This window comes from Cryptomeria japonica, chromosome 10, assembly GCF_030272615.1.
Source record: "Cryptomeria japonica chromosome 10, Sugi_1.0, whole genome shotgun sequence".
NCBI classification, from domain to species: Eukaryota; Viridiplantae; Streptophyta; class Pinopsida; order Cupressales; family Cupressaceae; genus Cryptomeria; species Cryptomeria japonica.
In genome coordinates, this window is record NC_081414.1 from 744226701 (window position 1) to 744241732 (window position 15032).

A 15032-nucleotide genomic window follows, 5' to 3' on the forward strand; every position below is an offset into this window, starting at 1 on the left:
AGAGAGATAGAGAGAGAGAGAGAGGGGGGGTGGGAGAGAAGGGGTATGGAGGAAGGGAGAGGGAGAGAGGGAAGGAGGGAGAGGGAGAGAGAGGTAGAGAAGGAGAGAGAGGGAGAGAGGGAGAGAAGAGGGGGGGAAGGGAGAGAGAGGGAGAGAGGGAGAGAAGAGGGGGGGAAGGGAGAGAGAGGGTTAGAGGTAGAGGGAGGGGGAGAGAAAGAGAGAGAGGTAGAGGAAGGGAGAGAGAGAGAGAGAGAGAGAGAGAGGAAGAGAGAGAGAGAGAGAGAGAGAGGGGTGGAGGGAGAGGGAGAGAGAGAAGAGGGGGGAAGGGAGAGGTAGAGGGAGGGAGAAAGGGAGAGAAGAGGGGGGAGGGAAGGTAGAGAGAGGGAGAGAGGGTGGGAGAGAAGAAGGGGTATGGAGAGAGAGAGAGAGAGAGAGAGTAGAGAGAGAGAGAGAGAGAGAGAGAGAGAGAGAGAGGAGAGAGAGAGGTGGTGGGAGAGAAAGAAGGGGTATGGGAGAGAGAGAGAGAGAGAGAGAGAGAGAGAGAGAGGTGGGAGAGAAGGGGCTGAGGGAGGAGGGAGAGGAGGGAGAGGGAGAGGGGAGAGAGAGGAGGAGAGGAGAGAGAGAGTAGTGGCATGTCGTGCGCGGCGCGGTCCTTCCTGGATCGTCCGCGGGGCGCGCGGTGCGCGGTGCGGGCAGATGGAGAGAGGAGAGAGAGGGAGAGAGATCGTCCTCTGGTTGCCTTTCGTCGTGAGAGAAGCGTCTTAGAAGGGAGGGGAGAGCTGACGCTTTCTTGCTCCTCTCTCTCTCCCTGTTTTATGGTGAGAGAGAGAGAGAGAGAGAGAGAGAAGAGAGAGAGGGAGAGAGAGAGAGAGAGAGAGAGAGAGAGAGTGAGAGAGAGAGAGAGCTCGCTCTCGCTCGCGTCGCTTTGCGGTGGTTTCTCTTGTCGCACTCTTCGTTTGCTTACCGGCGGTCACAGGGACCCTGCACCCCACATCCTCAGGAACAATACTGCCCCTCTAATGACACCCTAATGGGTCATATGGTGGGCTACCTACCCAGCTCAAATTACAATTTAAAGTTAATCGAATAGACCACATCATACAACAAGACTCCAAGCGAACAAACCAACGAGGCTTCACTAAAAAGCAAGTGTAAGAGCTTGACCTAACCTTAAGAGTACTGCCTAAGTTATAAAACATATGATGCTATTAATTTGCAGGTTATAAGACTGATCTCGATTGTGACTATAGGAATTACACACTTGATTTCTTTCATGGGTATGTATTGTTCCAAGCTGTTTGACAAGTGATGATCATCATATACTACCATTGCCATGCATACAACAAAATTTAATTTCTTTAGGTGACAAGCGTTGTGTAACAACATGCGAACTCTCGCATACCCACCACTATCATTCTACAGGACATCATCTGTGTTACTCTCCCTCTTTCTCTTCCTACCTGTTGTTTTCTTCTGAAAAATATATTGCAGGTACTCTGACTCATCATGTTGCTTTGTTGACACTATTTTCCACATCTTCTCTGCTCATTAAAAACACATTCGAGAAGAATATTGCTACAAGTTTCCTTGTTTGTCACAGTAATACACCTGTGGTTCAATTTCAAACCCTATTCCTCCTATTCAATATACACACAAAAATCCATCAGTCAATTTTTTTAGGAGAGGATACATAATAAAAATTAAAGAGGAAGTTGCAGACAAGAAATAAATTCACTTACTTCTATAGAAGTGCAAACACAGTTGCAATGGGGTATGGAGGGAGGGAGAGAGAGAATAAGAGAAAGAGGGATGGGGTATGGAGAGAGAGAGAGAGAGCTTGTATGCGTTTGAGAGGGGGAGACAATACACTTACATTTGTATATATATGCTTAATATATTATATATATACATATATTATATGTATATAAACATATTATTTATACAATGTCATATTATACACATATTATATATTACATTATTATATGTATATACACATATTATACATAGAATATCAAATTATACAATAGCGCGTACGCGCTGCTTACACTATAAGTATCCCATATGCGCTTTTTAAACCATAAGCACCCCGTACATGCTTTTGACTATTTAGGCTTGGAAATAGGCCTGGATGACAAATCTATGGATTGGAAGTTTGATTTCCCTCCATTTCTCTCATTTTTGACGTGTTTTATTTTATCAACTTGGTTTATCGACTTTGTCATCATCAGGTTTACACTTCATAAAGTGGGTATTTCTAAAATTGCCACCATATTTTCACCCATCTTCTGAGCTTTCTAACCATATAATTTGTTTTCAATTTGAACAACAATAACATATTATTATTGAATTTCTTTTACTAGTGTGTCCATAGTTCTCACAGACATAGGTGCACCATTTTTTGAATAACTTTTGATATACTTATCCAAATATAAAAAACTTTATATACTATTGTAGTGCACTTGATTCTTTACAATTTTTTTTAAAAAAATTATATTTTCGATTTGTTTAGTGCAACTTATGCTTTGCACACGAACAGGTACCTAATTTTCAAGATGTGCTCGATTGGAAAAATCATAAGAAAAAAAAATACTCAACAAAAAATTACAAAAGAATATACATCTTCTAGTGCTCACTCTTAACTATCTTTCTTCCAAAGGATTTTTCAAAATACTAAATCTAACTATGACTTTGTTTATGCACACATCAGACACTATGTTATGTTTTTTAGAAAAAATCAGGGTCCATTTTTCGTACGTGAAGGATTTGACTCCCTTAATCTTAGACAATTTTGAAAATGTTTAGTAGTTTGGAAACTAGATTCAGAGTACTACAATATTTTTTCTTTGATTATCTTCATATCTTGAGTGGATGACTTTCAAATTTTGCCTCTAATTTCAGGTTCACCTGATTTCAGAAAAAAAGTGTCCACTTATACCCCCCTTTTTGACCACCATCTTTGTGCACTTACCCATGTATTAGGCATTGTTCTCAACTCATTAATATCAGTCACTTTCATTTTGTAAGCCAATGGAAAATCTCTTAAAACTTTAGAAACAATTTCATCTTCACTTAAAGATCCTCCACAACATTGTATTCCTAAAACAATTTCATTAACTCTTTCCATAAATGCAGAAATTCTTTCATCTTCTTCCATTTTTAAATTTTAATACTTGACCTGGTAACATTCCAATTTTGTAATCCTGACAGTGGTATCTCCTTCATTAAATGTTTCTAGTTTATCTCAAATAGCTTTTGCAGTAGTTATCAACAATATGCTATATTCTATTCTTATCATCAATCTATCTAATATAGTCTGAGTTAGCATATCTTTGCAAGAAGAATTTGTTGTTCTTGTATTCCTTATCATAATCAAGTGTACCTTAGACAAATTGAAAAACATGCTTACTACAATCTAATGACACTTATTTGACTACTATATAAGCTTGTATAGATAACTAGCAACAAAGCATATATGTGGTCTGGTATAAGTCAAGTAAATGAGACTCCCAAAAAGTTCCTTATAGAGAGTCACACCAACTTGAGGTGAATCCTAGAAGTGAGAGAGTTGCAAACCTTTCTCCTTTGGAGTGGACCTAGGTTAACAATCAGACATTCCAAACCTTTCTAGGTATGTCTTGGCATATTTCATCTCAGAGATAAAAATATGATGCTCCTTTTATCATATATCCAAGCCAAGACAATAATAAAGTAGTCCCAAATCTATCATATTAAAGGATTTATTCATAGCATTCTTGACAATATCAATGAGATTGTCTGAAATCCTTGTGATCACAAGATTATCCACATACAATACAAGAATGGAAATCTTTGTCCTTACCATGTTAATCTACAAAGTAGGATCAAAGGGGCTAGGAGTGAAACCATGTTACAACAATGACAATCAATTTTTATGTACCATACCCAAGGGGATTTTTTTTAGCCCATAAAATGACTTAATTAAATGACCTACCTTGTTAGGATTATGTTCGTCAATGAAGCATTCAAGTTGGATCATGTAGACTTCTTCTTCAAGATCATCATTCAAGAAAACACTATTGACATCCATTTGGTCAAGCTTCCATACTTTCTATGTAAGTAATGCATGGACAAATCTGATGGTTTTCAGCTTTGCAATGGGTGCAAAGGGTCTCCTAATCTTTCACATTTATTGTCAATATGTTCTAGATGTCTTGTAGGAAGACAAAATTGATATTAACTTGAGTCAAGAATCTTCCATGTCAAGGAGAAAATTGCGGTTGTTGGTATTGATCTATGAGGAGTACTTCCTACTTTCACTCAAGGATGTAGCACTTCTTTTTTTTATGGATGACTCCTCTCGCAAGACATGGGTGTATTTTCACATGAGGAGGAGTGAAGAATTTTCACACTTTCAAGACTTCTACTACCGAGTTGTACGTAAGACAAATAAGTCTCTTCTTATCTCCTGCTCAGATCAAGGAGGGTAATTCATCTCTAAGGAGTTCATGGAGTTCTTGAAGTGTCATGGCGTCAAACAATATTGGACTACTCCCTATACTCTCTAGTAAAATGGTATTGCAAAGCATCACAATTGAACTATCATGGAGGTGACTCAGTGCATGCTAACCACAACCAACTTGGAGGATTAGTTTTGGGCAAAAGCTATTTGAATAATTGTTTATTTGGTCAATAGAGCTCTCAGCAATATTTTATATGATAAAAACTAAAAGAGGTATGAAGTGGCTATAAATCATCAATCTCTCATATCAAATTATTTGGTTGTACTACATAAATGCATGTCCCAATAATATTGATTCCAAGACACTCAAGTGTATCTTTTTGAGGTACAAAATTACCTCAAAATCTTATCATCTCATAGATCTTAAGAGACATAATATTTATGAGTTGAGATGTGGTCAATGATGAGTCATCTTTCGACTCCTTGGAACATAAAGAAGATCCATCCACCTCCCATAGATTGCTCTTATATTAAGATGATGAGATAGAGGACTATTCTCCGGAAGAAGATTAGTTGGAAGGAGAATTGTTTGTTGATATTGAAAATTTGGAGAATCATTCTTCAGAGAAATAGAAATGATTGCATACGAAATGTGTTCAAGACACCATTAGGAACTCCCATTTAGATCCTGTCAATAAGGATAATAAACCAGGCAAGAAAAGAGGTGAATCTTGCATTGATGATTTTAGTTATGAATAGTTATGATTTTAGTCAGACATGTTGGAAGAAAGTCATGGATGTTCAGTATGAATCTTTGATGAAGAATCAAACATTTGAGCATATTGATCTACCCACTTGAAAAAAACCCATAGGCAACAAATGGGTTTTCAAAACAAAATACAAGGTAGATGGATCAATTGATAAATATAAAGAGTGACTTGTTTCAAAGGGATATGCTCAACAAGATGACAATGATTATGAGGAGACCTTTGTATCCACTACAAAACTTTGATAGAAATGAAAGCAGATATGAAGAAAGAAAAACCCAATGTCATCCATTGAATTAGAGTGTAGGAGAATAAACCAAATGCATAAATAGGTGTACGATTGAGAAACAAGTATACAATTGAGAAATGGTAAGGAATGAGATACGAACAATGTATTATGCTAATAACAACTTCAAGAATTTGTTCTAGCTTGATAATTACCCGTTTTTATGTTTTCCTCTGGGGAATATCTATTTTGAGCTTATTTTGAGTATGGAATTGAATCTAAGACAACACAAAATAAAATTATAGGTTTCAAGAAAAGAAATAGAATAATTAAAATGCTTAAATTTGGAAGTCTAAGGTAGAGGAAAATACTCAAATTTTAGCTTAGGTTATCTTGCATCACAAGCTACCTATGGAGGATAAATAAAAATATTTGAAGATAAAATCAGCCAAGTGCCTTTATTGTCAATGCAATGAAAGCTTAAAACATATTTTTTGAGAGAAAATGAAATATTGTATTTAATATTTTTTCCAACTATTTTTATCATATGTTATGATAGAAAGGAGTGATTTTTTGTATTAGACTTAATAAGAATGTGATTGCTAATAGTATGAGATAGTTTATTCTCTTGCATATGTGAAAAACTAGATGTTTAGCAATGTTTTCTAACGATATTTTGCATCAAGAAGTAGATCTTCTAAAATTCTATTTCGACATCATATTTCAATTCATCTTTTTATGTTAGGTAAGAAAAGACATAAAAAGAGGTTAAATACAACAAACGTCTTGATGTGATTAAACACCAATTTTTGCAGCTCCATCAAGGGGAGACCTAACGTGCTAGTCAATTCGAAAACATTTTCAAATTTTAAAGTTTGATTAATCGTTTTATAGTATTTGTGGACTATGTTGGATGTATCAGTTAGTTGATACTTGTGATATGTTGTTCTCACACTGTCTTTAATTATGTTCATCTCGATTTTCTATCTAGCATTCTCTTTAGACAACCATTTATTTTCATTGTAATTCTTTCAGCTTTGACCAATAATAAAAAAATACTAGTTTTACATTCTTGCAGTTATATCTTCATAAAAACACCAAATTTTGTTGCTTTACTTTCTTATCATTGATGTAAACCTTGAAAGAATTTGACCAATAATAAAAAATGCTAGTTTTACATTCTTGCAGTTATATCTTCATAAAAACACCAAATTTTCTTGCTTTACTTTCTTATCATTGATGTAAACCTTGGGAAAGAGGCATCGTCTATGCAGCACCTAAAACGCACCACATTTTATTAGTCCCTGCCTTAAACAGGGAACTAATGTTTTCATTTCCAACATTAGTATACTTTGATAATTGTGCAAATTGAAAAATGTAATCTTATATCAATGTTTCATTTTTGTTCCTATTAAACTATTTTAAAAATTATTAATTATTTGATTTGTCATTGGCTATTTCATTTTTTGCTGGGGTTTTAATTCTTTTATATTTGAAAATTAAATAGGTATCCAATAGGAAACTATTATTAAAATATTTAAGTTGAAGACTATAATGTTAAAAGTATTTTTATAAAACTATGTAAAAATCAGTTTTATAACTTTTTCTAGATAATTCTTTAGAGCAGAGAAGAAGCTGCGAACATTCTTGATGCTACTTCAAACCCTGGTGGCCCACCTTAACGTTCTTCTACTCAATCGATTGCAACTGATGACCAAGCCTTAGCTTTGCATTCTGACGTGAATTTCTCTGGAGCACCTCTGAGGTCTGTTGCTTTTCTTATTAATTCAATTTTCATGTCTGTCTAAGGACATAACAACAACTGCATGCTCATGATTGGAAGTGACATTGGCTAGTTGGCAAAGTTGCCCTAGCTGTTTTCGGTTTACTGCACTAGGCTGCTTGTGTTAATTGGTAAATTTTTATTATGTGAGGCCGATAGGCCATTCACACGTTTCCATTTGCTATGTCGGCGTGAAGGATCTGACAATAGCTATCACATTAACATGCTTTTTCAAAATTTAGCTGTATTTTGTGACTATACAAAGAGTTAAGTATGTTCTCTGCTCGGCTTGTGATCAGAGCATGAATGTTCATCAAATCAATATTTTTTTGTCAGATGTTGTAGTTGTGACTGCCCTAGTAGCTGTGTATGGAAAATGTTGAATCTTAGATAAAGTGTATGAACTGTTTGACTGAATGCCTTAAATAAATGTTGTCTCAATACATTTTTAGCAAGTGCAAATTGGCAGGCATTAAGCTTAATTTCAAAGATCTTAGTGAACCAGATTGATTTATCCAAGTGAGTTTCTAGAAAATTTCATGCTTTAAGATGAAATGTTCTCTACAATTTCTCTCTCTATTTTCGGATGACCCAAATTCGCAGTGTTGCTTGAGTTTGTTTGTTTTGACCACAATTTTGTCTGTTGTACCTTGCATCCATTTGCTGACAAACAAACTTGTGAGGGCAGACTAATCCTATTCTGCAATAGTTCCATGGCGGCGTGGATAAGCGGGAAACTCAAAATTAAAGAGGGGTCACAGCCAAAATATCTGACAAAAAGGGCTATTGTCGAATCTTCCGCAACTATTCTGCCAAGAATAAACTTTAAGGGCTAACTATATAATAGCATTGCAAAACCCTGTATGTATGCAGGGTCTTTAAAAACCATGTAATAACAAAGCAAAAAGGTGTAGGAACATAGAAACTGTGAAATAGAAAGCCGTTGTTGAACATCCATAATGGACCAGGTGGACTTCATGAGACTAAGGTTCTCCTCCTCTGTCAAGTGGACATTAACAACACCAAGCACACATCCTCTTCCCAGTTGCGTAGGTAGGATAAGAAAGACCTCTTCTTCAATTCTGTGAAAACCCTTGGCCAAAACATAAATTGGGTGGCTCTTTCTCTGGTTACGCAGCAAACTCCTGGCCAAATTAGTCATCGAGTACATTACAGTATCCGAATTTTTAGGGTGAAGGTGTATTAAATTCAATATGCAATGGTGGTTTATTTTCATTAGCTAGCTATGTTTTTCAATTTATAAATGCCCAAGGAGAATGCCTCTAAGGAATTTAGGATTTTAATTACTCTTTATTGTATTCTATACATTGGCTAAGCAGATTACCACAAGAAAATAAGACTCTTTTATTGACAGGAACTTCACAGGTCCAGATGTCCATTTGTCCATTTTTATCCTTTTACAGAGTCTTTGAGTTTACATGATTCATTTGTCATTTCTGAATGCCTTTCCAGATTTTTTAAAATAAATCTATTATGTGCATATACTACAATCATCGCAGTTTATGAGTAACATTTCTTAGTGGCATTCTATCAAACAGTTCACTGTGCCCTGAGGCAGGGAGGATGTTGGCAAAGGTTGTGCAATTTGGCTTTACAACTACCGACAGGAGCTCGCTAAATATCCTGCTTTGACTACAGGTTAGGTTCATTGTTTGTCTAATATCATTGCCAGAGCTTAATTTTCTGAAAAATGTACAAGTTTGATTATAATATGTGTGCATTTACATTCAATTTTGAGTCTGAATTCTGAGTTATGTTGAATCTATAATCCGTCCAATTCGTTCATGTTAGACTTTGTTGTGCAGAAATCTTTCTAGTCCAAGATTTAGAAACAGAGTATATATATTGTGATCCTTGTCTTGTACAATTTCAACATTTGGATCCTTTCTTTGAAAATTTGTTTAAAGCATGAAATCTTTAGAGGGCGACCTATTTTTAATTGAGGTTTGAGTGGATTCAAAGAGCCAGAGAATTCCTTCCTCGCCACATAAAGTTGGAATAGTTCTATGATTTATTCCATTCAATTAGCTTTTAATACCAGACAAGTTTTCTGTGGATTTGAATTTTGGGTTTTACCGTAACTTTATATTTTATTTTTTTATATCATACCATTCAAGTACCGCTAAAACAACTTAATATCATATGTGGTGAAGCTCAACAAAGAGCTAAAGTGGGGAGGGTTTTTCGATATTATGGCCACAATCTCAAGGGATCTGTACTTTATATAATTCCATATCAGAAAGCACTTTCTTTACTCCTTATTTTTATATTTAGATTGTTGTACAGGATTAAGTTCAGCTTCAGTATCAACAGTTTCAACTAGCTAAGTCTCCTCCAGTTTAAGCACCTTCAGTAGTTCTTCCACGACTATTTCATAAGTAGCTCCAACACCTCCAAGAATAATAGGAGCAGTTCTGGTTTTTACATAAATCACATTGCTCATTTCATTTTCTTTGATTATCTGCCCCTTGTTCCTCTTATAAGGCACCACATCACAGCTACCATTTCCATAATACCTCCCCCCATTTCTAATTTCTTATACATTTTAATTTATTTTTCAAATATTATATTATATTTAGACCACCATCCCCAAATTGTGAAAAAAATTCCACCCGTCCTCAAAATCTGTCCCCAAGTCCCCCCTTTCCAAAACCCTGCTGAACCATGTTTACTTTCGTTGGCATATTTTAACTCTATTTTGACAATATTAGACTATCACGTCACAACAATTCGATATTTTTCAATGTCTAGAAACCTTAACCACATCAAATGTATCTTTAATAATTTAGTTCTTCATTTCACTCAAAACTCTCAACATTACATTGATAAATAATTTGTACATTGATTTCTTTGTATTGCTAACTTCTTTTTAAATTTCCAATTTGTGATATTTTGCATGAATGGGAAACTTCACCGCATTGTATTTTTCATTGATTTAACCATTAATCCATTGACTAGAAAATTATGTAACTTCAAAATTATGCAATCTTTTAAGCTTCGCATTATAAACCTCTACTCATGAATTTGTGGGGCTTCAATCGTCACTTTTCCTTCCATCAATACTCTCCCCTCCATCCTAGAACCTACTAAACTCATACTCTCCAAACCAATAACAAGCCTTCTTTTTCATACTCTTTCAATAGAAAGGTTCCCATAGTTAAAATATTCAAGGACCCACATCTCCCATTTTATAGTTCTTTACAGTTCATGGAAAAAAATTCCAGCATTCTATATAAAGCTCCATAAATTCTGAGCTTCTCATAGTCTAACCTTTCATAATCTCTTGCATTCGAACACAATTAATATCTGTTTATACAAGGTATTAATTGTTAAAAACAACTTTTATATGAACAGAGAAACACAGAATTCTTATTTAAAATACAAACCACTTTATTATCTTTCAATTTTTTCCACCACATTCAACACACCGACATCTATTAAACATTTTAGTGCTGAAATTTTCAAATTCAAAGTACAAAACTAAATAAACAATTAGCATGTAGATAGAAGTTTCCAACTAAATGGCTTTGTACCCTGATTCTATGGAAGCATGATGTCTGGTACTATAACAAAAACCATTTGATCATTTCTTTCAAACTCTACTATGTGCAAAATTATTCCCTGCATCTTTAAATCCGAACAGAAATATAATAACTCCAATAGAAGAGCTTGTTCAGCCAACTCCACCAAACACTTTATCAGATCAAGAGGTGAGGTATGTACCATAGAAATGGCCTCCAAGTGAGCTCCTTCTTCCATGAAAGCAATATTACCATTCATGATCAGACCATTTTCAAGTGAGGTCCAACCTTGATTCAATAATGTTGATGCCATACCACTTTCAATAACTTTGGTCATCAGGGCACATAAATAAACAATCTAGGCTTATTGTCGTAGTACAGACTTGAATATATAGGTTGAATTTACCACTTGAATCATAACATTTGCAAAGTAATTACTTTGAACTTTAGAGTTATATCTAATGACTTTCTTAAATTGCACTGTCTACTTGTATAATAGTTTTGAAGATGAGTTCTTAGAACACTACAACACGTTATCTTTTTCGCATTCAATATCAGTTGTTAACTATTTTCAAAATTACTTAATTGTTCTCCACACTTCAATGCATTGCTTACATGTTTTTAGCTGAAGGCAGGGACTTCTGTCTCACAGCTCTTGTTTGACAATGTATAGGGTGCATTTTAGGTGACTGCACAGCCATTTCCTTGATAAAGAGATGTGATATATGAAATCAGTTCGAAATGACTATCCAGCTGACAAAATGAACCATTTCTTAATTATTAAAAGTGCTCATGACTATCTACCCTTGTCGTTCTAGACATCGTCAGCTCTGTGTACATTTAATTCTAAGTTTTGAAACTTCAATCGAAACTTCAATCTACCATTCAATACTGGAAATCAATAAATGAAGACAACAGAGCCCATACCGTACTAAGCGCACGTTTTATAGCTGTACGCTCCATCTAGATGTTCTATATTAATGGTTTTGCGTGGGGAAATTATGAGTTTAGGTGGCAAACCAAGAATAAACTGATTGCAGCACAGATTTTCAACGAACCATTAAAACTTGAGTCAGAGACAGCTATTTGAGGATTAAAAAAGGAAAAAAATATTATACATTCAAATCCTTTGCCTGATTGAGACAGCTACAGCCCTATAATGATCCCGCCATTATGCCTCTTCATTTCAATGCAATATTCAAGATTGACGCGGCACTGGTTGGTTTTAGCCTTAATGGAAATCAGAATGCATAATAATGAGATTGACTACAAGATAGTATGGTGAGGCATTAAATGCAATATGGTAGGCTAAGTTGTGTCACCATTTAAGACTTCGATTTTTCTACATCGGATTAACTATATAATGGCAATCTACCACGTTCATAGACATTGTGAAGAGTATTAGTGACGAAGTAAGTAGAAAAGATGGCTTCCAAGCTCAATCAATGTGGAATGCTTGTTACTGCAATGCTTGTGGTGAGTGTAATAGTTGGTTGTGAAGGTAGAAGTCTGAAGACGACTGTATATGAAACGGATAATTTTGGTGGTGGTGGAGGGTTAGGCGGCGGTGGCGGAGCCGGAGGAGGTTTTGGTGGAGGTGTCGGTGGCGGAGCTGGAGGAGGCCTAGGTGGTGGTGCTGGAGGAGGCTTTGGTGGGGGAGCTGGTGGCGGAGCTGGAGGAGGGTTTGGAGGAGGTGCTGGAGGAGGCGTTGGCGGTGGCTTTGGGGGAGGAGCAGGAGGAGGAGGCGGTTTTGGAGGAGGAGCTGGTGGAGGTGGCGGCTTCGGCGGTGGAGCTGGTGGAGGTGGAGGATTTTAACCCCTAACTTTCCTGATTTGGAAATAATGAACGTGGTCTTGGTTAGGATAAGCATGTTTTATCAATTCTATGGCTGTCCAAAGATTCATCCATTCTGAACACTGTTAGCAGGATTATATGTTTTCAATGAACCGAAATTGTTTTACTAGAATACAAGGTATAATGGAGCCCAAGCACCCTTTTCATTTCTCTAACTGTTAATTTCTATTTTTTTCTGATATTTAAATTGAATATCATGATACATTACAAGTTGCAGGATAAGCATAGGGAGAATTAAAAATAGCAGGAAAAAATAATCTAAAATGAGTGATACGAATAATGAATCCTTATTAAATTTATCTGATTTCTACAGTATGTTGATTGTTGTTAATTTTTGGAATAACTGCTGTTTTGCATCGTTAAATTAAAATTAACACAGTTTCTACGCATACGGAATTCTCATAATTTTAATAGGAGAATGAGATGATATTTTCGTTTCATGCAACATCATAGTTACTTAGAGGATTATGTCATGGTAACGCATCAACCATTACTGTTCTCACATATGCAATAGAAGAGGATTGTTGGAAAAGTGAAACCTATTTGTTGTGCATGGTGCGAGATCGTGAATAATGTCTATCAAAATGTTTCTTAATTGTTTGCATATTCCAGTATGAATAAATTTGTATCTCAAATCAAATCAGATAATTAGTAGCTGATGGGATCCATGAAGTGAAGTTTGTGAAGTTGTAATCTGTACAATATATTAGTAAATTTGGCATGCAAATGTCTTCATACTAGATAGAGCTTTAGCTATTTTAGTAAGTTAGTTTATTTTAAGATCAAGCTCGTCTTGATACATCTCGAGTGCTTTTTTTATTTATTATGCTATTTATTTTGGTTATGCCCTAATAAGATTATGGTGCGGGCAAATTATTCCTTTCCATCCATTGGATGCCCAATGATATTGTGTTCCTCCGCTTCCAAACGTATGCACCATGTGAGCATACATTTCTGTACAAAACCAAAAAGGAGTAAATGCCCCTTACTCATGAAATTACCTGTATGGTTTAGAATATTCAGTTTTCTACATCCTCTGTATGGTTTCCGAGGCCATTATGATTAATTATTAACGATCGATTATAAAAATGTTAATTAAAAGCAAGGAAATCGCATTAAATAGCATAAGATTTAATGGAAGGGTTAGGTGTTTAAGTCATTAAGTATTTTTTATTGTTCATTTAAATGATATATAGAAAGTATTATTGAAGTAAAAGCGTAAACAAGTAAATATTAATCTTAAAATGATTCTGTTATTCTCCAACTTCAATCATTCCAATGTCATCTATAAGCTAAAGAGAGCAAAGAGGGCCTCCTGTAAGAGTTGTAAAAAATATTTATGGTTCATTTTGTTATAATTAATTTAAGATATTCAACATAAGTATATTGTATCATTTATTTTGATTCATGTCTTTGTTTCCTAAACTTTATATTTGTGTTAATGCATAAACTTTCATGTTATCTTTGAGTTTCATGATTATTCTCATGTTAGTCAATTTTTGTCCTTGGGCCCACTTTTATTGTTGGAATGTAAATTTTTTCCTTGGGTGTTGCATCTTAATTTTTTGATATTAAAATTGTGAAGTTAACTTTTTGTCATAAATATTATGAACCTGAAAAATCCGTTGTCTATATACATTTGTATCACATTGTCATCAATAACGGATAGAAGCAAACAAAAGTAAACATTTATAATGTTACAAAAAAAAAGACAATATATTCAACTTGATCGTTTGATGAAATATAATAAAACATTGACACATTGCTTTAATATATTAAACTCTTAAGAGTAGAATGAATTTTATAGAACATAACCAACATGTAATATTAGGAAACTTACTAAACAATTATTTAATATCTTTTCCTTTCTAGAAACATCTTTAAATAAAATATTTACAACATACTCTTTCTAATGTGGGAGAAATTATATTACTCGAGCACTCCTTAATTTCTACTACCAATTGCTTCAGCATCCACAATGCTCAAATTTTGTTTGAGGAGCTCAAAGTTCTTTTCCATTGCCTTTTCCAATGCCTTTTTCAATTGATCTTTAGATCTACAAAAATTCAAACAAATTTGTCCATTGTTTACTAATTTTTTGATGAAATGATATGTGTTATTGATGTACTCATTTCATTAATAACATATAACATGAAAAATGACTTCTTTTAGGTGATAGCAAATAATCATCAATTACCCAACTCAAACATTCAAACATTATTTGATATCTATTTGTTCACCACATGAATATTTGTACATTTACAATGTTTTAAACATATTTATGACCTATCAGGTAGGTACATCAATTTATCCCCATTTCATTTGTAAATGATCTCTCGTAGATTATTTCTTCCACACTCTATTCCAACTCATTATGTAAAAATGGCTCTTCAATCAATAAACAATACAAGAATGGATATCC

At 34.9% G+C, this 15032-nt stretch overlaps 1 protein-coding gene across 1 annotated transcript; it reads left to right on the forward strand.

Annotated features, from left to right (window-relative positions):
* Window positions 1–12181: 12181 nt before the first annotated feature.
* Window positions 12182–12571, forward strand: LOC131066194 (glycine-rich protein 5-like). Its single transcript, XM_058000891.2, has one exon. The coding sequence runs from the start codon at window positions 12182–12184 to the stop codon at window positions 12569–12571; it is 390 nt and encodes a 129-aa protein (XP_057856874.2).
* Window positions 12572–15032: the final 2461 nt, after the last annotated feature.

Excerpts from the sequence above, each read along its gene's own strand:
- LOC131066194 (XM_058000891.2), top strand. The coding sequence starts at position 12,182 with ATGGCTTCCAAGCTCAATCAATGTGGAATGCTTGTTACTGCAATGCTT.